Genomic DNA, 27,911 nt, shown 5'->3' on the forward strand with positions numbered 1-27,911 from the left:
AACACTCCTTTTCCATCTCCTCCTTAATTCTTCACCCTGATTTCACTTCCTATAACACAATCTGCTCTTTGTCATCTCCTTTATCTCCATGCTTTTACTGTCTCCTTCATTCTCCATGCCTTTACCATCTCTTTCACTCTCAATGCCTTTACTGTCTTCTCTGTCTCCACTCACAACCCTCCCCCACCACCATCTACACCTCTCTATGCCCTTTTCTGATCATCTGAGCAACACACTACTCCCATCTGATTCTCTTCCTATATTCTCAACCCCTCTCCTCCCTAACGACTCCCCCACCAACACACACACTCCTCTACTGAATCACTTCCATAAACTCCTCGCTAACAATCACTCCTTCCTCCCACACACTCGTCCCAAATGATCTCTCTTCCCCCAACATGCTCCTGCTGAAGATTCCCTCACTCATGCATGATGCCCCCAACACAGTCTTCCCTAACAATCTCTTCTTCCCCCTCCTAAGTCTTCCCTAATGATCTTCCCCACCATACACTCCTTTCTAACGATCTCGTCCCTAACACGCTCCTCCTTAATGATCTCCACCCCCCACCCACTGACATGCTTCTCCTTAACGAACACCCCGGCCCATAATCTGCTCCCAAACCATCTCTTCTCCCAACCACAAACTCCTCCCTAACAGTCTCTCCTCCCTAATGATCTCCAGGTCCCACACACACTCCTCTCTAATGATCTCCACACTCCAACAATTTCTCCGTGGTCCTCACATACCTGTCTCTAATGACCTTCCCCCACACACTCCTCCCTAACCATCTCCCCCGATTCAGTCCTCCTTAACAATCATCCCCAAAAAATCATCTTCCCTAACAATTCCTCCCCCACACACTCCTCCTTTATGATCTCCTACCCACACTTTCCTCCCCTAAGATCTCCCCACATACTTGATTCTCTCCCTGACACAGCAACCCTTTATCCCACAGAGTGTTTGAATAAATAAATACCGTGCAATGTCTGGCTGTGACTCCATGGTGAGGAGCTAATTTGTCTTGTTTCATTTTGTAGGGAATGCCTGGGCCTTCAGGAACCAAGGGTGAGACTGGTGATGTTGGTCCCATGGTGAGTTTCTGTCCTGATCTCTCTATCTCTCTCTCTGACACAGTGTCATGAACCACTCCAGAAACACCCTGTATGTGTATCCCTTATGACTCTCCTTGTCTTTTCTCTCACAGGGTCCACCTGGCCCTCCTGGTCCTACCGGCCCTGCCGGTCCAAATGGAGCTGATGTAAGTGCTAGCTTCATTTCTCTCCTTGAGTACATTGTTGAATGACCCATGGTGATGCTCATCCCTGAATACATGCTCACGTCCTATTTTCTGTCCCATCATCCACAGGGTCCTCAAGGTCCCCCTGGAGGCATTGGCAACCCAGGGTCCATTGGAGAAAAGGTAAGATGTCAGAAAACCCAACTTGGAGGAGGCAGGAGACACATTGTGGGTTTGAGGTGCCCACATACAGGGAGTGAGAACACATGAGGTTGGCATGGATCGGGACACAGTTCATATTTGATCAGCTGCTCTGGGTGGCCTATATTGTTCATGCATTTGACACAAGACATAATAGTGGGTTCTTCATTCAGAGCTTCAACTTGGCTTGTGGTTACCGGGGTCATGGGCGGAGCAGGGCCAAAATAAATTTCCTGCTCGTGCTCAAAGCTCCCCTCGGAAAAATACAGTATTCCCACTAACTTGCAGGAATCTGTTGCCCAAGGTATTCCAAACTGGAGACAGAAGACCCATGGTTGTGCCAACCATCTCTCGCATCTCCAGCTGGAGGCCAAGCTCAAACAGTGGGCGGGCACCTTTAGGCCTTTTATAAAACCTTCTGTCCCTGCCTGTGGCAATTCAGTTGGATTGTATATTCTAACACAGACACAGAAGGAGAGAGACACACATGCACACGCATGCATCAGCGCAATACTGAAGATCAATTTAAAGCCATGTAGTCATCATGTTTTACCTGGCACTTAGCAGAACTTCACAAATATCAGCTCTGAATCCTCATAGAATCACACAGTGATCCCATACTTGGCTCATCAAGTCTGTGCTGTCAAAATTGCACTATGACTTACTCTAGTCCCACTTTCCTACTGTTTCTGGCTATTTGCGATCTGCATCATTGACTTAGATGAAGAGGTTGAGTGCAAATTATCTGAATTTGTTGACATACAAATGTAGGTGGCAAATTAGGATGTGAGTGGGTGCAAAGGGCAGATAAGGGAAGTGAGCAAAAAGATGCCAGGGGCTAGATAATCCAAAGTAGTATGGATAGATTCATTTTGTTATAAAGGAATATTTTCAAATTTGACAGTTACAGTTCAGGGTAATTTGGGTGACCTTGTAGACCAATTACAGATGAGTAATGTACAGCTACAGACAACAATATGGCAAAGTAGAGGTTAATGTTTATTACAAAAGCTTTGGAGTATGAGAATAAATAAGCCTTACTGCGATTGTATTGGAACATGGGACTTATCTGGAAGATTGTCATTTAGCCTTTCAGGTCAGTTTCACCACTCAATGTGATCATGATTGATTTGATTCTGGTCTAAACTCCACTTTCCTGCTTGATTCCCATAACCATTATCTCCCCTGTCTGTCAAAAATCAATGTAGCTCTGCCTTCAGTATATTCAATGACCCACCCTCCACATCTTTCTAGGGAAGTGAATTCCACAGACTAACAACACATCTGGAGAAAAACATTCTCCTCCTCTGTCTTCACAGGAGACATCTTATTCTTATTTCATATTTTGAGATATTTTCTAATCAGCTGATACCGCAATGTTAGTATACACCTCTGGAGAGGTGGGACTTGAACCTGGACTCCCTGGCTCAGTGGTAGGGATACTACCACTGCACTACAAGAGCCCTACATATATTTTCTAATCTGTAATGTTATTGCAGACCTCTTGAGCAGGTGGGACTTGAACCTTAGGAATGCTACCACTGCACCACAGCTCAATTTCCAGACTAGAGGAAATATCCTTTGAGTATCCAGCCTGTAGTCCCTTCAGGATCTTACAGAAGTTCTCCTGCTTCTAAATGCCATTGGATATAGGTTCAGTCTGACCTTACCTCATAGAATAAAACCTTTATCTCAGGGATTGATCAAGTGAAATATCTCCAAAGTTGTGCAAAGGTGGGATCACACCTGGAATGGTGTGAGCAGTTTTGATCTCCTTGTCACAAGAGGGATATCCGTTTAGATGGGGCTCAGTGAAGATTTGCTAGATCTGTTGCTCAGATCAAAAGGTTGTCCTATTAATCACAGAACTGCTAGAGCACAGAAGGAAGCCATTCAGCCCATTACATCTCCAAATGTGTATCATGACTTGGTGTTATCCTCCTGCCTTTTGTATCTGAAGGCAGATTGAGGAGAATATCCTTGTGCAGTCTAGAGTTTAAAAGACTGAGAGGTCATCTCATTAAAACTTAGTAAGTTCTTAAGGGGTTTGACAGGGTAGAGATTAAGTTTTGCGTAGCTGGTGAGCTGGCCAGGGTGTCACAGTCTCCGACTAAGGGGTCATCCACTGAGAAGTGTGATGAAAGAACCCTTCATTCCAAGGGTTGTGAATATTTCGAGATCACTAGCCAACAGAATTATGAAGACTCAGTCAGTGAATGTACTTAAGAGTGAAATTGATAGATGCTTTGTGTCCAAAGGAATTGGGGAGCTGATGTCAAGTAAATTTAGTGCTGCAAATCAGTCATGGTCATCTGGACTGGCAAAGTGGTTTCAGGGGATGAAAAACGTACTCCTGTTATTTGTTCTGCTCTTTTAAAATTGTTCAGTGTTTTGATGAGGTAACTGTAGAGCAGATGGTTTCACTTGTGTGGGAGACCAACAATAGAACTCGTACACATGTGACCCTCAAGGGAGAGTTCTGCAGAAGCTTCTTTATGCAGCAATTGTTTAGAATGTCAGATGGAAACTGAGGTAAATGGGACTGATGTACTTAAGGGAAATCAGAGGGAAGGCAGATTCTCTGATAGACTGAGATGCATTAGATGAAAGGAGGCTTGCGGGCAGCGTAAGCACCAGCCTACGTCAATTGGGCTAAGTGGTTTGTAGACAGTGTAATTGATGCTGAAGAAGGGCTCGTGCCCAAAACGTCGATTCTCCTGCTCCTTGGATGCTGCCTGACCTGCTGCGCTTTTCCAGCAACACATTTTCAACAGTGTAATTGATGCACCCAGTTAGATCTGGCTAATTTAGTTGACAGCTATACTGGGTCATGGAGTCATTTTGGCAGTTAATAAGCACTGAGAAAGGCACCTGAAGTCACTCATTGTCTTGTATTGGGGAATGTGAAGGGGCAATAATAGAAACAAAACAAAAGCACACTCAAGATGTGATGGTCAGATAGTGCTGATCTTGGACTTTTAAAGACTATACATTAGGTGAGGTGAGAAAAGACATGGTTTAAAGATCCTTGGAGTTGCTATAAATGAGAGATATTACAATGTGATTTGGGCAGTATACAATGAATTAAACAGCAAATCAAAGAGACTAGAAATGATTACTATAGATACAGTTAAAATCATAGAAACATAATGGCAAAGAAATCACACTTCAACTGGAATGTATATTTTGATAATTTTGATAATCACTGTTGTATTTTATATATTCATTGTATGTCAATTGTAACTAATTGTATGGGGTGATGCGCATTCACTGGGGATTCACTTGAACCCCTACAAACAATGTGTAGGGTATGGATTAGGAGATGCATGCTTGAATGTGCAGCTGTAAGTAAATTCTTGTAAAAGTTTGTAAAGGTTGACTCCATTTGTATCCTACACCATCTGACTTTGTGAAATATAACAGGGTTGTAAGTCAAACCAGAGGGATCACAAATATTTCTTGAACTGCTGCAATTGCTGTTTACTCAGATGCTGACGTGAATGCTGTCTTCCCTTTAGGGTGAAGCTGGAGAATCCGGCGTTCCTGGAATCCAAGGCCTTCCTGGGCGAAAGGTCAGTATTGTTTCCTGCGCTTTCAAGGTGTGGAAATGTTTTGGCTTCAACACATTGGGAAGTCGAGGATGTAGAGCTAGAGCATGGCCAGCTGACAGCGAATCAGAATGATCTGTAGCTAGGTGGAATGGGAAGGGACCCAGATCAAATCGGAAATTCAAACAAGGCTTGCCTACCCTCTCAAGTGTGTGTGAAGATCCCATGGCATTCCTGGAAGAAGAGCAGGAGTTATTTCCTGGGTGTTTTAGCTAGTATTTATCCCTCAGCTAATGGCATCAAATAGATTTTTTGATAATTATCGCACAGTGATGTCTTGCCTTGCACAATTCAGCTGGTTTTGTGATTCAATCATGTGGTGATGTGGAGGGGAGGAATTCCAGACGCCACAGAATTCCCCCCAACTTAATATTGTGTGTGTTTGGAACTGCCTATTCACAGTGAATGCACCATGCCTCCTGGCTCACCCTGAGCTAACACATGTCCAATTCTAGATGTAAAGCCATTTGCTTTTTGGCTCCATCCCTGCTTCACTACTGGCAGCCTTGCTGCTCTGGAATTCCCTTCCCATCCCACTCCCTTTCTTTCCAAAAGCCTACCTCTTTGACCAAGTTTCCATGTGAGTCACAGTTCCTTTGCTTAGTGTCCCTTCTTTGTCCAGCAGCACCTCTGAGGCACTATGTGGAACTTCTTAATTTTTTTTCCTCCACCCAGATTTGTTGTTTTTTTCCAACTCAATGCAAAGGTTAAATTGGGGTGGGGGGGCATTGTGTCATGGGAATGGAAGGCGGGTGAGGCTGGTACAGTCTGGGCTGTCTGCTAGACATGCCCAAGAAAGGTGTCTTGTACAAATGACTGAACTCTGGTCCCGTGTCTTAAGACAATATAAGCCAGAGACAGGTGATGTTTCACTGGGCATGTAAGGGGGAGGCAAATTGAGTGAAGTAAAATGTGAACATCAATTTAATAGGAAGCTAATAACTGGTCCTTTCTCACATTGTTTTTTTAAATGCAGGGTCCAAAAGGTGAGAGAGGAGAAAGAGGAGAAACTGGCCAACCTGGTGAAGCTGGGCCTCCAGGTACTAAAGGGCCCACTGGCGACGATGGACCCAAGGGCAATCCTGTAAGTAGACTGCAAATCTGCCTGATGGCTGCATTCTTTATTCCTATAGTCTTTGGTATTCAAGGAACTGTGAGGGGCTTAGCTCCTTTATTACCACGGAAAAAGGGTTATATGCTGTTCAGAGTTCTATGTATGAGCCTGAGGCAAAGGCGTGACCTTCTTTGAACTGTAATTTAAAAAGCAGGCATGTTGAAAGTACTCAGCTGATCAGGCAGATTCTGCAGAGATAAAGAAATGGGAGTTAGTGTTTCAAGGGCATGATCCTCTTTTGGAATTTGTAAAGAGCTTATCTGTGTACAGACTGACAGAAAGGCTGTTGTTAAATAAAAAAGAAACCTATCTGGTTCACCAGTGTGCTTCAGGGAAGGAAATCTACTATCCTTACCTGATCTGGCTTACATGTGCTCCAAACTCACAGCAACTTAACTACCCTCTGGGAAATTAGAGATGGGCAATAACTGCTGTGCCAGTGACACCCTGTGCCTGTGCCTGTGAATGAATGAAAAAAAATTTAAAAGGGGGGTTTCATGTTTATCCAACTCATAATTTTTTCAATGCTAACATTGATGTACAGCTTTCCAACAGGTTGCAAGACTGGTAGCTGCTACAAGCCTTTTGACCTCCAATTTATTTCATCTCTTTTCTCTTACTCTAGGGTCCTGTTGGCTTCCCTGGTGACCCCGGCCCTGGTGGTGAGCCTGGACCACGTGTAAGTGTGAACAGGGTCTGAGGACCAGTAACGATGTTTGACTGAACTTTGCCCTCTCATTCCTTCTATCTCTGATTCCATTGAGGGCACCACTGCTGCCATCACTATTTGTTCTTGATAACTTTGGCGGATATTCATCTTTTTTTTATCTGCTGCAGTCCATAGGGTGGGTGTAAGAGGGGTGTATGCATGTACACCCAATGTGCTGGTGGGAAAGGACTTCTGAGATTTTGACCCAGCAACAGTGAATGAACTCAACATAGATCCCAATTGGGATGGTGAGTGGCCTGGAGGAGCGCTTGCAGGTGGGGGGGTTTTCCCATATATCTGCTGCCCAATCCTTACGGATGGTAGAGATTGTGGATTTGGAGTGTGCTGTTGGAGGAGCCTTGTTGAGTTGCTGCAGTGAACCTTGTATATGGCACACACTGCTGCCCTTATGCATCATTAGTGGTGGGAGTGAATGTTTTAAGGCAGTGGATGAGGTGTAAATTGATTGGGTTTCTTTGTCCTGGATACTGTTGAGTTTGAGGGCGACACGGTGGCTCAGTGTTTGGCACTGTTGCCTCACCGCGCCAGGGACCCGGGTTCGATTCCTGCCTCGGGCGACTGTCTGTGTGGAGTTTGCATATTCTCCCCATGTTTGCATTTCCTCCAAGTGCTCCTGTTTCCTCCCACAATCGAAAGTTGTATTGCTCAGGTGAATTGGCCATGCTAAATTGCCCATAGTGTTAGGTGCGTTAGTCAGGGATAAATAATATAGGGTAGGGGAATGTATCTGGATGAGTTACTCTTCGGAGGGTCCGTGTGGACTTGTTGGGCCCAAGGGCCTGTTTCCATACTGTAGGGAATCTAATTTAATCAAAAGGATGTAATCTTATTTCACATTCATTTTATTTGAGATCGGAATCATACCATGTCTTTCACGTCTTTCTCTTTTCTTTTTGTATAGAGTCAGAACTGCTTACGTTGCCTTTTGCTCCAGAATCTATATTTCCAGTTGATTTGGAACTTAGGTCTCCTTTAAGCATCCCTTTCTGTACAATCTACAGGCCTTTGAAATAAAAGCTTATTATCAGGCAATTAGCCCACTTGGGATATACTTCCAGTCAGCTTCATATCAGAAGGTGCACGGTTTGAAACCTATTGAGCGTTGAGGCTGGAGCTTGGGCTCAGAATTATGACTCAATATTCGAGTGAGTGTGACTGGCCCTATCCTGCCATGTAAGACTGATTGTGGCTGGTCCTAATGATGGTCAGAAATGATATGATGCCAGGTTATAGACAAACAGGTTTATTTGAAACCACAAGCTTTTGGTTCGTAGCCCCTTCATGAGGTGAAGTGAGAGGAAGCACACACAACACAGAATTTATGCGCAGAGAACTCAAAGGCTGAGATCAAAAGATCATACAATTGGTGTGAGTGGACTGTCGAATAATAAATCTGCAGCAGTCTGTCCAAATGTTGCTCACTATCATTAGACTTCAACCCATTTTCAAACAGAAATCCTATTCATTACTTCCTGCGTGGCCTCTTGCTACCTTCTACTGTAATCAAGCGCCATGCTTTGGGATCCTCAATCCAAAGAATCTTCCCCAAGTTCTCCATCCTAGGCTCTTCAGTTGAAACAATGAACCAAAGCAGAATTTTGTAAATGTGAACTCTGCTCTTTACATTTAGAGACAGCTGTTCTAGATATGAAAAACTCACCCTCTATGTGGACAAGTTGTTCCAAATGAGAAAATTGCCCGTATGTATGGAGATAGAATGCACTAAATGTGAACATAGCTTCTATATTTAGAAACACACTGACTTAAATGTGAACACAGCTTCTATCAAAAAACAGGCTGTTCTCGGTATGAATATTGCTATCATATACAAGGACAGGCAATTCTAATTCACTGCCTCTATCCAAGGATAGGCAATTCTATGATTGAACAGTGCCACTTTTTTTGTGAGCAGAGGTAGAAGTGGGTGAAATGTACTGCAACTTGCCAAAAGGACTATTCTAGATTGGCTGACAAAGGGCTTGCACTTCAATTCTACCTCTGTATACAGACAGCCTTTTGTAGTCAATACTGTTCCAATCTATGGACAAGGAACTCAAGATGTGAATACTGATCCTATGCACGAACAATTTTGTTTCAATGTGAATTCAGCCACTATTTCTCAACAAGCTGTTCCGTATCTGAGCACGATCCGTGTGTATAGAGGCAGACTGTTCCAGAAGTGAATGCTGTCCCTATCAGTTGACAGGATATTCTTTGTCTGAACATTGTCCTTGTATGTGAACAGCTTCTCACAACCTGTGGGAAAATTGCCAGTAACACTTCTTCTGCAGAAAGGGAATTGTGATTCACACTATCTTACCCCCACTGATATGCTCATTTGTTTATGTTGATTTTCTCCGTGATCCTAAATCTGCCCCTTCCATGCCGTCTCACCTCTCTGTATTCCCATGCTTTTCTGTTGCACCTTACTCAAAACACCTCCCTTTTTTTATATGACCTGTCAGTTCTGGATCAAAAGATGCCAGGGAATAGTCTCTGAGTCTGTTTTCTGTCTCCACTTGAGCATGTTGTAGTTGTGCAATCTACTGCTATTTTCTTCTTGAGGTGACAAAGTGTACTATTGGTATGTGTGCCTCCATCTTGGGGAACAGCAGATGTTAACCCAGCAGTTAACATCCTGAAAATAGAGGTGCACCTTTGTGTTCACAACTGATTGATTGTAGTCATTCTTATGTTGTTTTTTTTTTCAATTTAGGGTCAGGACGGTGCAAAGGGTGAAAGGGGAGAGACTGGTGAGCAAGGTCAAGCTGTAAGTAGTGATGGAGGGAGTTCTCTGAGTCTGCAATGTTCCTGATTACTCTGTATATTGATTGACATCTGAAACTCTCTATCTTTCCTTCTTTCACAGGGGTCTCCTGGTCCAACTGGTGAAGTAGGACCACCAGGTCCAACAGGAAAGAGAGTAAGCAAATATTTTAAAGAGTGTTAACCATTCAGAGAGGATTTACACATCACGTGCTTGAGACATATAATGTGATGATGCCATAGTAGTTGTGTTGAGATCTGTAGCTGGGTCTGGGGCAGCTGTGCATGGCCTATAGCTGTGCATGGCAGCTGTGCGAGACTTCTACTTGATACCTGGGAGGTGTGTGTGTGTGCGTGCGTGCGTGCGTGTCTATAATACACATTGAAAGACACCTTCTGGCACAGCTCATCCATGTCGACCAGATTTCCTACACTAATTTAGTCCCATTTGCCTATGTTTGGGCCGTATCCCTCTAAACCTTTCCTATCCATGTACCTGTCCAAATATCTTTTAAATCTTGTAACTTTATCCAGCTTTACCCACCTTTAACATTTCCTCTGGCAGCTCATTCCATATACACGCCATCCTCTACGAAAAAGCTGTCATAGAGTCATAGAGAGGCACAGCATGGAAACAGACCCTTTGGTGCAACCCATCCATGCTGACCAGATATACCAACCCAATCTAGTCCCACCTGCCAACACCCGGCCCATATCCCTCCAAACCCTTCCTATTCATATACCCATCCAAATGCCTCTTAAATGTTGCAATTGTACCAGCCTCCAGCACTTCTTCTGGCAGCTCATTCCATACACGTACCACCCTCTGCGTGAAAAAGTTGCACCGTTGGTCTCTTTTATGTCTTTCCCCTCTCACCCTAAACCTATGCCCTCTAGTTCTGGACTTCCTGACCGCAGGGAAAAGACTTTGCCTATTTACCTATCCATGCCCCTCAAAATTTTGTAAACCTCTATAAGGTCAGCCCTCAGTCTCCGCTCCAGGGAAAACAGCCCCAGCCTGTTCAGTCTCTCCCTGTAGCTCAAATCGTCCAATCCTGGCAACATCCTTGTAAATCTTCTCTGAACTCTTTCAAGTTTCACAACATCTTTCCAATAGGAAGGAGACCAGAATTGCATGCAATATTCCAACAGTGGCCTAACCAATGTCCTGCTCAGCCGCAACATGACCTCCCAACTCCTGTACTCAATACTCTGACCAACAGAGGAAAGCATACCAAACGCCTTCTTCAATATCCTATCAACTTGCGACTCCACTTTCAAGGAGCTATGAACCTGCACTCCAAGGTCTCTTTGTTCAGCAACACTCCCTAGGACCTTACCATCAAGTGTATAAGTCCTGCTAAGATTTGCTTTCCCGAAATGCAGCACCTCGCATTTATCTGAATTAAACTCCATCTGCCACTTCCCAGCCTATTGGCCCATCTGGTCAAGATCCTGTCCTTTTTTAAGTCTTTCCCCTCTCACCTTAATCCTATGCTGTCGAGTTTTAAACTCCACCCTGAGGAAAATATCTTGACTATCCTGTGCCCCTCATGATTTTATAAGCCTCTATTCGGACACCCCTTGGCCTCCTATGCTTCAGAGAAAAAGTTCCAGCTTATCCAGCCTCCTCTTTTACTCGAACCTTCCAGCCTCAGTAATGTCCTTGTAAAACTATTTTGTACCTTTTTTCGGTTTAATAACATCCCTCCCATAGCAGAGCAACCAGAATTGTATGCAGTACTCGAAATGTGGCCTTACCAGTGTCTAGTACGGCTGTGACATGACGTCCTAACTTCTGTATTTAATGCTGTGACAGATAAAGGCAAACTTGCCAAACTTCACCACCCTGTCTACCTCTAATGCCACTCTCAAGGAACTATGTACTTGTACCCTTAGGAGTCTCTATTCGACAACAGTCCTTTGACCCTTACCATTAACTGTGTAAATCCTGACCTTGTTTGTCTTACCATAAGGTAGCACCACGTATTCACCTGAATTAAACTTTATCTGCCATTCCTCAGCCCACTAGCCCAGTTAGAACATAGAAGAATACAGCGCAGTACAGGCCCTTCGGCCCTCGATGTTGGTCTTACCATAAGGTAGCACCACGTATTCACCTGAATTAAACTTTATCTGCCATTCCTCAGCCCACTAGCCCAGTTGATCAAGATCGTCTTATACTCTTAAATAGCCTTCTTCCCTGTCCATTATACTACCAATTTTGGCGTCATCTACAAGCTTACTAATCATGTCTTCTATATTTTCATCCAAATTGTTTATATATGACAAACAATAGTGGACCCGGCAGTGATCCTGTGACCCACTGCTGGTCACAGGCCTCCAGTTTGAACAACAATCTCTACCACCACCCTATGTCTTCTAATATCAAGCCATTTTGCAACCAGATGGTTAGGTCTCCCTGGACCTCATGTGATTTAACCTCACTAAACAGTCTACCGTGTGGAATCTTGTCGAAGGTCTTGCTAAAATCCATGCTGACATCATCTACCGCTGTGTATTCGTCAATTCTCTAAAGCTACGCTGACTATCCGAAATCATTCCTTGCCTTTTCAAATGCATGTAGATCCTGTCTCTCAGAAACCCCTCCAACAACTTACTTGCCACGGACATTAGGCTTAGCAGTCTGTAGTTTGCTGGCTTTTCTTTGCAGTCCTTCTGAAATAATGGCACAACATTAGATATCCACCAGTCTTCCGACACCTAACCCATTACGTTGATAATATACATGTCTTTCACAATTATCCCTTAGCTTCTCACAATACCTGGGGTAGACTTAATCAGATCCCAGGGCTTTATGCATTTTAAGACCTTCAGCTCGCCTCTTCTGTAATGCGGACTCCTTTCAAGCAATCACTATTTATTTCCCTGATTTCCCTAGCCTCCATGTGTTTCTCCACGGTAAATACTGCTGCAAAATATTCTTATCAGGTGTGTGTGTGTGTGTCCCTGTCACCTGGGATTGCGATTGTTACCAGGACCTGAGATGTGTACATGTGAGTGCGGTCCTTCCCTGGGTTTGTGGTGTATGTGTGAGTGAGATGTTTATCTGGGTCTGGGGTGTGTGTATGTGATCTTTCTTGGGTTCTGCAATGTGAACACGTGAGTGAGATGTTTATCTGGTTCTGAGGTGTGCACGTGTGAGTGAGCTTTTTATCTGGGTCTGCGGCCTGCGTCTAGGATTTGAGGATTTTTGAAAGAGAATACCATGAAGTCCAGTGGAAGGAACTGTTTAAAAGTTAACACCAGATTCTCTTCAGGAGGCATATTGGCATTAGATTGATGTATCAGCGTTGGACTACTTAGTAGTCACAAAGACAACTTTCTCATTTACCATCCTTCTAACCCTGATTTTGGATGTCTAGATGGGTTTAACACTTATTTTTGTCTTCTCGCTTTCTCATTTTTCTTAAAGGGTCCAGCTGGAGCTCCTGGTCCAGAGGGAAGAGAGGGCGAGAAAGGAAGCAAGGTAATGGATTTAGAGAATCTACTTGCTTTACCATATTTCCTGGAAGTGGTGAGGATTTGTGTATGTCAGTGAAGTGATAAACAGGGATGACATGATTTGAGGGAGGTGGACTGCATGCTCAAGCCTGCCTTACTGTGCAGAGTTTATATATGCTCAGGGTACCATGGCGTTTCAGGTATTTGGAGGAGGGTTGCCAATGGCTGGATTATTTGATTGGGTCCATGATGCTTTGTTACTCATACAAAATCATCTTTAAACTTCCGAAAGTTTCAGCAGCTGAAGCCAACACGAACAATTGCATCCTGCGGAGATCTCTGATCAAACAATAATAAAATTGGGGTGGCACGGTGGGTCAGTGGTTAGCACTGTTGCCTCACAGTGCCAGGGACCTGGGTTCAATTCCAGCCTCGGGCGACTGTGTTGAGTTTGCACATTATCCCCATGTCTGCATGGGTTTCCGTCTGCGTGGGTTTCCTCTGGGTGCTATGGCTTCCTCCCACAGTCCAAAGATGTGCAGGTCAGGTGAATTGGCCATGCTAAATTGTCCATAGTGTTAGGTGCATTGGGTCAGGGGTAAATGTACAGCATGGGAATGGGTCTGGGTGGATTGTTCTTTGGAGGGTCTGTGTGAACTTGTTGGGCCGATGGGCCTGTTCACATACTGTAGGAAATCTAATCTAAAAAAAATCCTTGAGTTTTTGCCCAATTCTGAACTTTTCACTATTTGAATTTCGATTGAGGTTGGAGGCATGGTGTGTTGAGAGGAAGCACAGGAGAGAGAATGAGAGAGAGGGAGCAGCTCTGTACAGACTCCATGTCAGCAGTAGTAAGCAGCATGTTGGTTAGGCCACTTTTGCAATATTGCACTCAGTTTTGGTCTCCATCTATTGGAAAGATGTTGTGAAACTTGAAAGGTTTCAGAAAAGACTTACAAGGATGTTGCCAAGGTTTGAGGATTTGAGCTATAGGGAGTGATTGACTAGGCTGGGGCTGTTTTCCCTGGAGCATCAGAGGCTATGGCGGTGACCTTATAGAGGTTTATAAAACCATGAGGGGCATGGATAGGATAAATAGACAAAGTCTCTTCCCTGAGGTGGGGGAGTCCAGAACTAGAGGACATGAGAAGGGAAAGATTTAAAAAGGACCTAAGGGGCAACTTTTTCACGCAGAGGGTGATGTGTGTGTGGAATGAGCTGCCAGAGGAAGTGGTGGAGGCTGGTACAATTGCAACATTTAAAAGGCATCTGGATGGGTATATAAATAGGAAGGGTTTAGAGGGATATGGGCCTCGTGCTTATCAGGTGGGACTAGATTGGGTTGAGGTATCTGGTCGGCATGGACAATTTAGACCGAAGAGTCTGTTTCCATGATGGACATCTCTATGAATCTGTATTAGGTATTTTGGAAGTGGAAAATTGCTGGAGAGTGGAGATATATTGCTGAAACTTTTCATCTTATATTTTTCAGGACTGATGTAAAAATTCCAAATTTCAAAAAACTACTAGGGAAAAGGGTGCTGATTGGTTTGCTAATTGACTCTTATTTAAAGTATGTTTTTCCATGGGGAAGGCAATGAGGAACTACAGGTTCCCTGAGCTCTTGGATGATATAATAAATATGCAAACTTTAACATACACCTTTAGTTTGCAGAGAATCGGTCTCTGTATTTTTTAAAATTCATTTGTGAGATGTGAGTGCCACTGGCTGGGCCAGCATTTATTACATGGCCCTGGTTGCCCTTGAGAAGGTGATAGTGAGCTGCCTTCTTGAACTGCTGCAGGCCATCTACAATAAGTTGACCTCCAATATCATTAAAGAGGGAATTCCAGGATTTTGACCCAGTGACAGTGAGTGGTTTTGAGGGGAGTTGAGGATGTAGGTTTGCTCATTGAGCTGGAAGGTTCATTTTCAGATGTTTCGTCACCATACTCGGTAACATCATCAGTGAGCCTCCGGATGAAGTGCTGGTGGTATGGCCCGCAGGAGAGTTGAAGTTGGTGGTGTTCCCACCAACTTCAACTGCTGTCCTTGCCCTTCTAGATGAAAGTGGTTATGGGTTTGGAAGGTGCTGTCTGAGGATCTTTGATGAATTTCTGCAGTGCATCTTGTAGACAGTACACACTGCTGCAACTGTGTGTCAGTGATGGATGCTTGTGGATGTGGTGCCAATCAAGCAGGCTGCCTTGTCCTAAATGCTGTCTAGCTTCTTGATTGTTGTTGGAGCTGCACCCATCCATCACATTCATGACTAGTGCCTCATAAATGGTGGACAGACTTTGTGGAGTCAGGAGGTGAGTTACCTGCTCTTGTAGCCACTGTTTATGTGGCGAGTCCAGTTGAGTTTCAGGTCAATGCTAACCCCCAGGATGTTGAAAGTGGGGGAATTCAGTGATGGTAATACCATTAAATGTCAAGGGTTGGTGGTTAAATTGACTCTTATTGGAGATGGTCATAGCCTGACATTTGTGTGATGCAAATATTATTTGCTGTTTGTCAGCCCAAGCCTAGATATTGTCCAGATCTTGTTGCATTTGAACATGAACTGCTTCAGTATCTGAGGAGTAGTGAATGGTGCTGAGCATTGTGCAATCATTGGCAAGCGTCCTCACTTCTAACTTTTATGATGGCGGGAAGGTTATTGATGAAGCAGCTGAAGATGGTTGGGCCTAGGACACTGCCCTGAGGAACTTCTGTAGAAATGTCCTGGACCTGAGATGACTGATCTCTAACAAGCACCACCATCTTCCTATATGCTTCCTGATACCCATTGATTCCAGTTTTGCTGGAGCTCCTTGACACCGCACACCGCATGCCACATATGAATGAATGTTGTTTCTCGAAAGTGTTAGTGAACAATGTTTTCAACTTGACAGATTATCCTAAATTGATTGTTAGTCCAGTTTCTGTTTTGGAATGAACGAGTCGTTTCGAGTTTGAAAAGCCTTTTGTTCCCCGTTTTTGTCTCCATGGCAATCAGAGATGAGTTCCCAAGTAATCAGTACTTTTTCATATGCAGTGTAAATTGTTCTGATTAGTTGAAACTTGGCACTCTTGCACGTGCCCTGACCTTTGCAAAACCAGAAGCTTTAGCAGCATGTCTCTGTTTTCAGTAATCTTAATGTGGAGGTGCCAGTGTTGTACTAAGGTGGACAAAGTTAAAAGTCACACAATGCCAAGTTATAGTCCAACACGTTTATTTAAAAGTGCAAGTTTTCAGAGCGCTGCACCTCCGTCATGTAGTGGGGCAAGATCATAGGGCACAGAATTTATAGATAAAGATCAAAGTGTGGTACAACTGATGCAATATATAGAACAAACCTAGATTGCTGTTAAGTCTTTAATCACTTTGAATAGGGATGCAGATTTCATTTGATTAATTGTAAATCCTAGAACTTCTTTCAAGTCACTGTCCTGAAATAACTTAAGGTTTTATTAGTGTTTTTAGAAAAAAGGTGATATCTCAGCTCAGACAATGCATTAAATGTATGAGTTAGAGTCTGTCTGTCCCCCAGCCTTGAGTCAGACTGCTTCTATTCCCACAATAGGAATTTAACACTTTGGAAAGGCAAGGGCTGGTTAGGGATAGTCAACATGGCTATGTGCTTGGGAAATCATGTCTCATGAACTTAATTGAGTTTTTTGAAGAAGTAACAAAGAGGATTGTCGAGGGCAGAGTGGTGAATGTAATCTGTATGGACTTCAGTAAAGCGCTCGACAAGGTTCCCAATAGGAGACCGGTTAGCAAGGTTAGATCTCATGGAATACAGGGAGAACTAGCCATTTGGATACAGAACTGGTTCGAATGTAGAAGACGGAGGGTGGTGGTGGTGGAGGATTGTTTTTCAGATTGGAGGCCTGTGACCAGTGGTGTGCCACAAGGATCTGTGCTAGGTCCGCTACTTTTCATCATTTTTATAAATGATTTGGATATGAACATAGGAGGTATAATTAGTAAGCTTGCAAACGACACCAAAATTGGAGGTATAGTGGACAGCAAAGAAGGTTACCTCAGATTACAATGAGATCTTGATCAGATGGGCCATTGGGCTGAGGAGTGGTAGATGAAGTTTAATTAGATAAATGTGAGGTACTGAATTTTGGGAAAGCAAATCAGAGGAGGACCTGTACACTTAATGGTAAGGTTCTAGGGAGTGTTGCTGACCAAAAAGACCTTGAAGTGCAGGTTCATAGCTCCTTTAAAGTAGAGCCGCATATATATAGGATAGTGAAGAAGTATATGCTTTCCTTTATTGGTCAGAGTATTGAGTACAGGAGTTGGGAGGTCATGCTGTGGCTGTACAGGACATTGATTAGGCCACTTTTGGAATATTGCGTGTAATTCTGGTCTCCTTCCTATTGGAAGGATGTTGTGAAACTTGAAAGAGTTCAGAAAAGATTTACAAAGATGTTGCCAGGGTTGGAGGGTTTGAGCTATAGGGAGAAGCTGTATTCCCTGGGGTGTCGGAGGCCGAGGGGTGACCTTATAAAGGTTTATGAAATCATGGGGGACATGGATAGTGTTAAAAGCCAAGGTCTTTTCCCTGGGGCCCAGAACTAGAGGGCATAGGTTTAGGGAGAAAGGGGAAAGATATAAAAGGGACCTGAGGGGAAAGGTTTTCACACAGAGGGTGGTTCGTGTATGGAATGAGCTGCCAGAGAAAGTGGTAGAGGCTGGTACAATTACAAGATTTAACAGGCATCTGGATGGGTGTATGAATAAGAAGGGTTTAGAGGAGTATGGACCAAGTGCTCGCAAATGGGATATCTGAGCCATATGGGCAATTTGGCCCAAAGGGTCTGTTTCTGTACTGTATATCTCTATGACTGTATGACTAATTGTGCTTTTTGAACAAAATGGAATGTATCTGCAAATGCAAATTCGTGTGTGTGTGTGTCACACTACAGGTGACCCCACTACACTTATTATACACTCACACTCACTCTCACTCTCAGACACACAGACACATGCATGCATACAGACATACTCTCACACAGTCTTGACACTCCACAGACCCCCTCTCATACATATTTTCTCTCTCTCTCTCACTCTGTGTGCGTGTCTCTCTCTCTCACGCGCGCACATACACATGCATGCACACCCTCTCACAGGCATATACTCCATCAAACCCGTGCTCACACACACATTCTCACTGTCTTCCTCGCGCCCACACACACAAACACACTCTCTCTCTCTCTCACTTACACATGCATGCATTTAAGTCTATGGGGTGAATTTGTATTTGTAGATACATTCTATTTTGTTCAAAAAGCACACAATCTGTAGGCAGTCAGTCCATGTAATATTTTATAAATTCCTATTTTGGAAATAGAACCAGTCTGACTCAAGGTTGGGATACAGACAAACTCTACACCATACCTTTAATGCATTGTCTGAGCTGAGATGTCACTTTTTTTAATACTGATAAAACCTTAAGTTATCTCAGGGCTGTGACTTGAAAGAAGTTCTGGGATTTACATATTAGTCAGTCGAAACCTGCATCCGCGTTCAAATTGATTAATGACTTAACAGCCATTAGATGGTACACACTGCTGCCCCCGTGTGTCAGTGGTAAAGGAGGTGAGTGCTGAATGTGGTAGATGCCTGGTGTCAAGGCTCTTGAGTGTAATAGTTCTTGGATTTTGAGGCATCTGTCATTGGAGATGGTCATTGCCTGGTACATTGGTGACGCAAATGACAGTTGGAGTGTCACCTCAGTTGGGTAAGGTGTTAGCATGTCCAGATAAAGAAGGAATTAGAATTAATCAGGGACTGCACTCTCAAACTGTTGCCCATTTCTTGAAACATATGAGCATTGCTGAGGATGGGATAGACTGCACCATTTGGGGCTTATTGGCAGGTTGTGCTCATGGTTGACTGGAGAGTGTGGTTGTGGTCACGCTTAAAGGTTGGTGAGGGCTCCTGGAACAGCATATACAAAGGTCACTGGCTCTTGGAATCAAAGTAGTTACTAGCTTGGGCACAGCTTCCCGTAAGAAAGGGGGCTTGAGAGATGTGTTGGGTGTGTGGTTGGGGGAGGGGAGGAGCGTGAGGTGCAGATGCCCTTTAAGGTAACTGTGCGGTTCGAAAACAGAAAGGAAGAGGGGCTTTCTGACCAGGCCAGTTGATGGGGCACAGCATCTCCAAACTCAAACACTGACTGCTCCTCTTGTGTGAACACGTCCATTCACTTGTTGCTTTTGTTTTTGTTAACTTTCAGGGTGAATCAGGAGCCAAGGGACCTCCTGGGAAAACTGGTCCTATTGGCCCGCAGGGCACCCCGGGGAAACGAGGTCCTGAGGGTCTCCGAGGAATTCCTGGTTCTGTGGTAAGTTCATTGGTATCAATGGCAGGTGAGAGGACATTGCAGAAACTGGTTCTCCTGCACATAGTGTTTAATGGGAAATCTCCCACGCCTTTTTTAAAGTTGTTCCTCAAGCAGTATCATCGGTATGTTTGACAGTGACACTGTCGGGCATGGTCCAGTGGGACTTGAGCCCTAACGGGACAAACGTCGAAGAGCTTTTCTCCCTGTTTTCAGTTCAAAGGCTACACACCAAAAAAAAGTTCTGCTTTCACTTTTCTGAGCATTCAGTGGTTAAGGGTGCTGGTGTTTTCAAATCAGGCTGCATAGATGGCCCCTGGTGCATGTGCTGGATCTTTGAAGGTGCTATCCAAACAATCCCACTCCTCTGTTGTTCCCCTTACTGTTGCATTACTGGTTGATACTCTTCAAATGCTTATCATGTTCCCTTTTAAAATTTGCTATGGAATCTACTACCTCTGCCCTGTCAGGCAGCCTGATCCAAATCACACTTTACGCAGAGTAAAAACAGTTCTCCCCATCTCTCCTCTTCCACAAACTGTGTTCCCCAATTACTGACTCTCTAGTCACCTTTCTTAAGATGTATACCTCCATTAAGATCCCCCTCAGCCTTCACTGTTTTAAGCAGAACAACCCCAGACTCCAGCATCTCCACATTTATTGTGGTTCTTCACCCCTTTTCCCATCCTAGTTCCAGGAATGGGGCCATTTAGCACTGGCTGACTATCTCCTGGGGAACAATATTCCGTGTACTGCACAAACTAGTGGTAGGGGTGATCTAATTCCTGAAGGTTCTGGGTGGTGCAAGTGCACAGAAACCCCCAAGAGCTAGAGAATTGCGCAGCAGTTCACAAACACCATCAACACACATGCTGGAGGGTGGGAATGAACCATGCTGGTTTGCATTGGAGTGCAACCTGCATGCAAGGATAGGAGATTTTTAACCACTCCTTGGGTACTGACCAATGGATGTCTAGAGCCACTGCACCAGACAGCTGGGCTGTGAGTCTCACCCAGTGACACAAGGTGACAGATGTGTCACCAGCTCTTACCTCCCTCCCTCCCTCAGCTTTTCTATCCTTCAGCTTCCTGCCCTGCTCTGCCTGCTTTCCTCCATTCCTCTCTATTCCTCTGCCTCCCACTGCCACACTCCATCCCCCTCTGCGTTGTCTTGCTGTCTTACCTCAACACTGTTACTGATATCTTGCTTCCTCGTGACAGGGTGAACAAGGAACTCCTGGATCCCCGGGACAGACAGGTCCTCCTGGTCCAATGGTAGGTAAAGATTGCAGCCTTTCACTTTATTTCCAGTTGGAGCAGAGAGAACATCTTAATTGAAAAGGAGTGCAGAGAGAGTGTCAACACAAGGGAGCGGTTAAGCTCCTATAATAGCACTAAGCTTCATGCATCTTTGCGGCTGTGTGAGTGAGGGGGTGAATGGTATATCTGGGTGGTGTCCAAGGAGAGCGGGTGTGTCTGGGTATCCTAATATCTAGGCTGAATGAATGGCTCTCTGGTATCTCACTTTTTTGGAAACTGGTACGTTGAGATATCTTTGTCTCCAGTATCTCTCTGTATCCCAGTATCCGGGTTTCTGGAACTCACTGATGCCAGGTCTACCTAGACATCTAGTAACTTGACCTATCTGTGTTATGTTATATGTGATATGTAAGATTTTGTAGTCATGTGATATTGACACTTTTTCACTCTAATTCCTCTTAGGGCCCCCCTGGATTACCTGGCTTGAAGGGAGATGGTGGCCCTAAGGGAGAGAAGGTAAGACCCACTAGTCACAATGAAGTTTTGTGTGTGTGTCTATGTCAGACATCTCAGTTTTAATATTGAGGGCCAGAACAATAGCGTTCTCACTTTAGCACCTGTGAAGCACCTTCCCTAAGAGCATGGATGAAGCAGGACCATCAACTCCCAGGGAAGTCAAGTAACAATGTAGATATGCACATGATAGACTGACTGCCCTTCACGTGCAGTAAATTCTGTTTCATTTTTCAGTGGGTTTGCTAGGATTACCCTGAGGACTTGGATTAAAGTTCAGAAATCAAATGCATTGCCCATCTATTAAACCGCGGCTAGAGGGCAGTCACTCTCATTGAACCATCTCCACAAATTCCACATATCATCTCCAACTGTTCTTGTTTATATTAGTGCCTTGATTGTAGAAAGACAGATTGAGGTTCTTCGCAGGAGCATTATCAGAGAAAGGAGGTGATATTCAAATTAATGCTCATGATCTTCATTAGAAGATAGGTTTAAGTAGTGTTTTAAAGGAGGCAAGAGATGTAGAGAGGCTGAGAGAAGAAATAGCAGGCAGCTGAATGCACAGTTGCCAAATGGTTGAGTGGTTAAGTTCTGGGACATTTTATTGATTCACAAGATGAGGGTGTTGCTGGGTGGGTCAGCATTTATTCCACATGGCTAACCGCCCTGGAGGTGGTGCTGGTCAGCTGCATTCTTGATATGATGCAGGTCAACTGGTGCACATGCAGTGCTGTGAAGCAACAGTGATATTTCCAAGCCTGGGTGGAGAGTCACCTGGTGGAGAACTTGCAAGTGGCAGTGTGCCCATATGTCATTTGTCCTGGGCCCTTGAGGCAGTGGAGCTCGTGGGTTTGGAAGGTCCTGTCAAAGGACCTCTCGGGGGTTGTTTGCACACAAGTCCAGAATTAGAGGGACTCAGATATGCATGAGTAGAATACACGTGCAGAGAAATGGCGAGCTATTGGAGGCACTTGAAAACAAATGTGGAAATTTTAAAAAATGAAGGTAATGCTTGACCACAATGGACGAACAAAAGTCCTTGCTGTGAATTGAGAGGTGGGTAGCAGAGTTTTGAGTCCACATGTGTTTCTGCATTGACTCTCTTGGGATTCTGTCCTTGCCCTGTTTAAATTTCATACCTATTTACCATTGTATTTGTCTTTCAGGGTCACCCTGGCCTGATTGGATTGATTGGACCACCAGGAGAGCAGGGGGAGAAGGGTGATCGTGGCCTGCCTGGTCCATCGGGAAAAGAAGGACTTAAAGGAGACACTGTAATTACTTTCAACCTTCATGTTTCAAATGAACACCAATTTCCTGCAGTATTTCAGTATTGCTGTTTAACATAGTCCCATGGTACTTGTGTTGTGGTAATAAGTCTTTACAGCTCCCACAAAGACCCAAGTCTAATCTCTGCTGTGTAAATGGGTGTCAGCCACTTAGCCTCAGTACTGCTGGGCTAGGGAGAGGAGTGATCTGACTGGGCTCTCAGATCCATCTCTTTGATACTGAGCTTACCTATACAGTCATTTAACTCTCTCCAACTATGGTGTTAAGGACCCAAGTGACTGTTTGTTAATTTGTGGTCTTAACCTGTGAGGGAGCTGATCCTTTCAGCAATGACAAAACAGGTGCAAAGAGTCATTGGCACATCATGGCCATGTTATTTCTAACCAGTCCTTGGGCCTAAAGTGTTTTCCCAAAATCACTGAACTGCTGTGGTGCAGAAAACGACTGTTCGGTCTGTTGTGCCTCCTCTGACTCTCTGAGCAGTTTGACTTAGTGCCACCCTCCTGTTTCTTCCTTTAAACTCAAGGTCAGTGCAATTTCAAATTCCCAGTGCTATGACACAATTACATTTTGTCATTGTGCAGTACTCTTGTTAGCAATGTACTCTTGAACACTGTTGTCACACAGCCTGTCACAAGGTCCTTGTTTGTCTGTTAGCATTCAGTAGTTACTGGCACAGTCTCCAGGTTTTGGTCCTATGACAAAATCCAGGCATAAACCAACCTTGCCACCCCCACAGGCCGCTTTCAGAGACTTTTTTCTCACTACAAAAGTTTTCACACATTTCTATATTACCAGTTGTAAAATGTGCCAGCATCTTGCATATGGAGGATAATTGAAGAGACTGAGTCATTTGGGGATAATGTCGGAACGTGAAGTACATTTAGAAGATCACCTGTGATTCAGTTGAATGGTGTAGCAGGCTGAAGGGGCTAAATGGCCTAGACCTGCTCTTATGGTACAATGTTTTTGGACTGTTATTTCTTTGAAGGTAAGATTCCTTCATTGATGTAAGAACAGCAACCAGGTGCTCTTTATGTGTGACAGAAACAGAGGATGCATACTGTCTCTAGTCTTTCAAAGCTATTCACAATTTGAATTTTCTGACTCCTAGGCCTTTATTTTTCAAGAGAAAAGAGATGTAATCTGTCAATTCTTTTCTGAAAATTTTATCCATGCATTTCTGTTATCACCCTATCACCCCCGTAGGTTGTCATTGTATCTTCTCTAGAGTTTCTGTCCTTTATAAACGTGTTAACCAGAACTGCACCTAATACTCCACAAGATGCTGACAAGTGAACATTTCAACATTGTAATGTTAACTGCCCAACATTGTAACTATAATCTGTTAACAACAATCATTTTTATTCAACTCTATGACACAGTGGGTCAATGGGGTGGCATACTGGCTCAGTGGTTAGCACAGCTGCCTCACAGCGCCAGGGAACTGGATTTGATTCCACCCTTGGGAGTTGTCTGTTCTGGGCACAACTGTGCACTTTCTCCCCATGTTTGCGTGCATTTCTTCCAGGTGCTCCGGTTTCCTCCCACAATCCAAAGATGTGCTGCTCAGGTGAATTGGCCATGCTAAATTGCCCACAGTGTTCAAGGATGTGTAAGTTTGGTCATTCTTTGGGATAAATATAGGGTAGGGGATGGATCTGGGTGGGTTACTCTTCAGAGGTCGGTGTGGACCAGTTGGGCCAAATGGTCTATTTCCCCATTTTCAGGATTCTATGATACATATAGTGTTTTGCATATGACTGTAGAAATCTGACAGGGGCACCATCAAGATTATTTACCATTTAATCCTATTGGAGGTTTCAGCCGAATCCAACCCAGGCCTGAAGCCCTTACCAATAAAAATCAAACGAACGAATATGCAAGGGGTTACAGAATGTTTGGCACAAATTCTGCAACACGAGTTTACATCGTATTTTGGGTCAGTTTAAAGAATGCACACTGAAAGCTGGCCCGAGTCACTGTGTATAGGACACAACCCCAAACCAGCGAAAATTAGTTACTGTGATGAGATTCCATTCATTGTGCATATTTCTGGTCACCTGGAGATATTTGTTCAAATGTTATCCAGACCATTTCAAAATCTTCTGTTCCAGTTGTATAATTTCAGTTTACTCGGACAACAAAGCCACAAACCTTCGAAAGGCATTTAAATTTAAAATCATGTTGTTCATAGGTGGTGGTTGAGACTCACTGATTAAAAATGTTAATTTTTTTTAATGTGACAATCAAACCTCATCCAAGTCTTTAACATTAAGCAAGATTTTAAGAGCGGGGATCCTGGGGGAATATTATTTTGTGGAGAAGAGAGTAACTGTAGGCCGTAAGGTAGTCACTGAGCAATCCAATCTCTCACCTGAGAAAGTGGTGAGATTGTCGGACTCATTGACATGGAGAGTGAGTGGGTTTAGATGCATTTAAGGAGCGGGGATCCTGGGGGAATATTATTTTGTGGAGAAGAGAGTAACTGTAGGCCGTAAGGTAGTCACTGAGCAATCCAATCTCTCACCTGAGAAAGTGGTGAGATTGTCGGACTCATTGACATGGAGAGTGAGTGGGTTTAGATGCATTTAAGAAGAATCAATCACATAAAAGATTTTTTTTTAAAAGGAAGGTTTAACTCGAGAGGAACTGAAACACCAGCTTGGACTGGTCAGGAGAATGGGCCTGTTTCTGTGCCTTATGCTCTGTGCAATCCTGCATAAACATTACAACATTGCACTGCAGCATTAGCTAATTGCAGTGCTTGGTGTGTTACCGTGTCAGGCAGCTATGGTGAGAATTGGTGTTAAACAAGTTGGCTGGGCATGGGAGAGAAGTAAGGTAAACAGAGGGCGCCTTAATCAGAACAAAAATAAGTGCCACATGGAGGCGGGGCAGGGGATTAAAATGCACCAGACACACTCAGTGAGACAGCAAAGAGGGAGAGAAAGAGATAGGAAAAATTTCAAATTTCCTCAGTATGAGCTTGTATTTAATTTTCACCTCATCGAGCATTGCTGATGAACCACCTGATGAAAGAATGGCGCTCTGAAAGCGAGTGCTTCCAATTAAACCTGTTGGACTATAACCTCGTGTTGTGTGATTTTTAATCAGGTCCAATATGACTCTTCATGAAGAGTCATCCTGGACTATGTTAACTGTGCTTCTGTCTCCACAGATGCTGTAAGACCTCCAGCATTCTGTGTCTGTTTCAGATTTCCAATGCCCACAGTATTTTGACTCATTTGATGATTATGGGGACACCTTGCTTGATGGTGGACTCCTTCAGCCAATTCTGCTGCTGCTCTGGCTGCTGTCTACTTTGAGGCGTATGACATTACTGTGTTGGAGATGCCTTCACTGCTGTCTTTCTAATGTGTTTCTGGTTCCATTCTTGTCTTCCAGGGTCCGCCTGGTCCTAAAGGGTCAAAATGTTCTCAGGTGAGTCAACTCTATTCACAACAGATGCCCTAGAGTGCGGGTAACGTTGCAGCCACAGTCTGTTAGAGAACCTAGACAGAGAGCGCGTACCTCGACTCTGGAATGAAATGTTGATCGCCTCTGTGGAATGCTAGATTCTTCAGAGAACCACTTTATCACTGTAGCTGCAAAGAAGCTCGTTGTAAAGGGAGAGCTGTGAGTAAGAAATTCCATAAGTGACCCCACAGCACAATTTTAAAGAGAAGGTGATTTCTTCCTAGTAAGACAGGCCAATATGTATCCCTCAACCCGTACCATTGAAACAGATGGCCTGGGTTGTTGTGTAGTTTGGCTGCAGTGATTCTCGCATTGTAACAATGACCAAAATTCACAACAATGCTTTCGCAGTAAAGCACTTTGGAGAGGTCCTGAAATTGGAAAGGCCCAAAATTAAGTAATTTTCACAACCCCTCAAGCTCACATTTATGGGGTTGGGGTGGGAGGGAAGGCATCTGCAGATTGAAACTTGACAGGGTAACCCCAGAATTTGAACAATCTTCACCCGTTGTGCCTGATGTTGGGTTAGAATCTGAAACAAGCGCATGATTGGAACCAATCTGTTGAACATACCAGATGACTGCTCCATTGCTCCTTCATACTTCTTTCCAAAGAGATGCATCAAATACGTCCATCACCCAGCAATTCACTAGACCTTGAACGTTCACTTCTCCCTCACGTCCAGCAGACAGCTCAAAGTTTGAGTGTCCGCTGAGACTAGAATTGTAGCTTGAGATGCAAACTTTAGTGACGAGGGTAGATTGAAGAAGTTGCAATTGTTCTCCTTAGACAGAAGGCTAAGAGGGGATTCGATAAAGGTTTTCAAAATCATGAGCAGGCTGCATAGAACAGATAGGAAGAAGCTGTTTCGGCTCATAAAACAGAAATGGTCAAGAGGGCATTGAACTTATAATGATGTGCAAACAAGTAAGGGTGATGTGAGATCAATCTTTTTACACAGTGAGTAGTTACAGAATGGAATGCATTGAGGTTGGGACAGGTTAAATTGAGGCATTCAAGAGGGGCATTTGATAGTTGTTTTGATACAGATGGCGTGCAGGGTAAAGGCAAGGGATTATCAGGAGGATATCGAAATGGTGCAGATGCAGTGGGCTGAATGGTCTCCTTCTACAACAATACCATCCTGTGATTCTGAGATGGGGCCAGAATTGTACAGCAGTGCATGCAGCCAAGGTGGCTGTGCAAGGCCAGTCTTTGGTGGGCTGGAGGTAAGGAATGGACTGAGGTCTCCCTCACCTGGGTACTTGGGATACTGAGCAGAATATGCCCAGCCAGGTTCCTCAGTCACCTATCACATCAATGCCCTGCGTGGTGCTCATGGAGCAGTGCTGATGCTGACTGCAGCCTTGTCCTCTGTGTGGCTGTGGGTGAGTTTGGGATGGGATGATCGATATGACCCTTGAACCGCTTGCAGTGGGTAGAGTTGAGTTTGCCAGACAGGTTGCTAAAAGGAATCTCGGTGCTAGGACTGATGATTTCAGTGGCATTAACAGCAGTTCCTGCAGGGCCTTCCTCTAATCTCTCACTGATTTCACTGGCCCTCAATGGAGTAACACTGGGAGCTTTCCGAGCGGTAAATACCGATAGCAGTCTTGTTTTGGGGGGCTCTTACTATCCAGGCTGAGTAATACATGTAACACTTGTGTGAAGCCTGTTATGCTGGGTTTGCTGAAACAAAGCATGGAAGTGACAATGCAAATCTCGGAGACTGACGTGTCGAACTGTATTATCAGTGGTCATCCGTTGACCGGGCAGAAGTTCAACTCTGACCCCCTTCTTCAACCCACACTCTCCCTTGCCTGTGTATATTCTGCCATCATTGTCGTCCCTGTCTAATTTCCTCAGCATCCCTGATTTTGATTGCTACACTATTG

The 27,911-nt window shown here is 44.2% G+C and overlaps 1 protein-coding gene across 1 annotated transcript in view; it reads left to right on the forward strand.

The window, feature by feature from the left end:
- The window catches only part of LOC122541220 (collagen alpha-1(V) chain-like), a 249,088-nt gene that overhangs the window by 207,109 nt on the left and 14,068 nt on the right, over positions 1-27,911 (forward strand). The window contains exons 43-56 of the mRNA XM_043677844.1: positions 1,039-1,092; positions 1,206-1,259; positions 1,368-1,421; positions 4,958-5,011; positions 6,024-6,131; positions 6,787-6,840; positions 9,608-9,661; positions 9,761-9,814; positions 13,094-13,147; positions 19,366-19,473; positions 20,692-20,745; positions 21,193-21,246; positions 22,413-22,568; positions 25,945-25,980. Coding sequence (XP_043533779.1) covers positions 1,039-1,092; positions 1,206-1,259; positions 1,368-1,421; positions 4,958-5,011; positions 6,024-6,131; positions 6,787-6,840; positions 9,608-9,661; positions 9,761-9,814; positions 13,094-13,147; positions 19,366-19,473; positions 20,692-20,745; positions 21,193-21,246; positions 22,413-22,568; positions 25,945-25,980 — 948 coding nt within the window. The remainder of the gene's footprint in view (positions 1-1,038; positions 1,093-1,205; positions 1,260-1,367; positions 1,422-4,957; positions 5,012-6,023; positions 6,132-6,786; positions 6,841-9,607; positions 9,662-9,760; positions 9,815-13,093; positions 13,148-19,365; positions 19,474-20,691; positions 20,746-21,192; positions 21,247-22,412; positions 22,569-25,944; positions 25,981-27,911) is intronic.

Source organism: Chiloscyllium plagiosum, chromosome 37 (assembly GCF_004010195.1).
Source record: "Chiloscyllium plagiosum isolate BGI_BamShark_2017 chromosome 37, ASM401019v2, whole genome shotgun sequence".
Lineage (NCBI taxonomy): Eukaryota > Metazoa > Chordata > Chondrichthyes > Orectolobiformes > Hemiscylliidae > Chiloscyllium > Chiloscyllium plagiosum.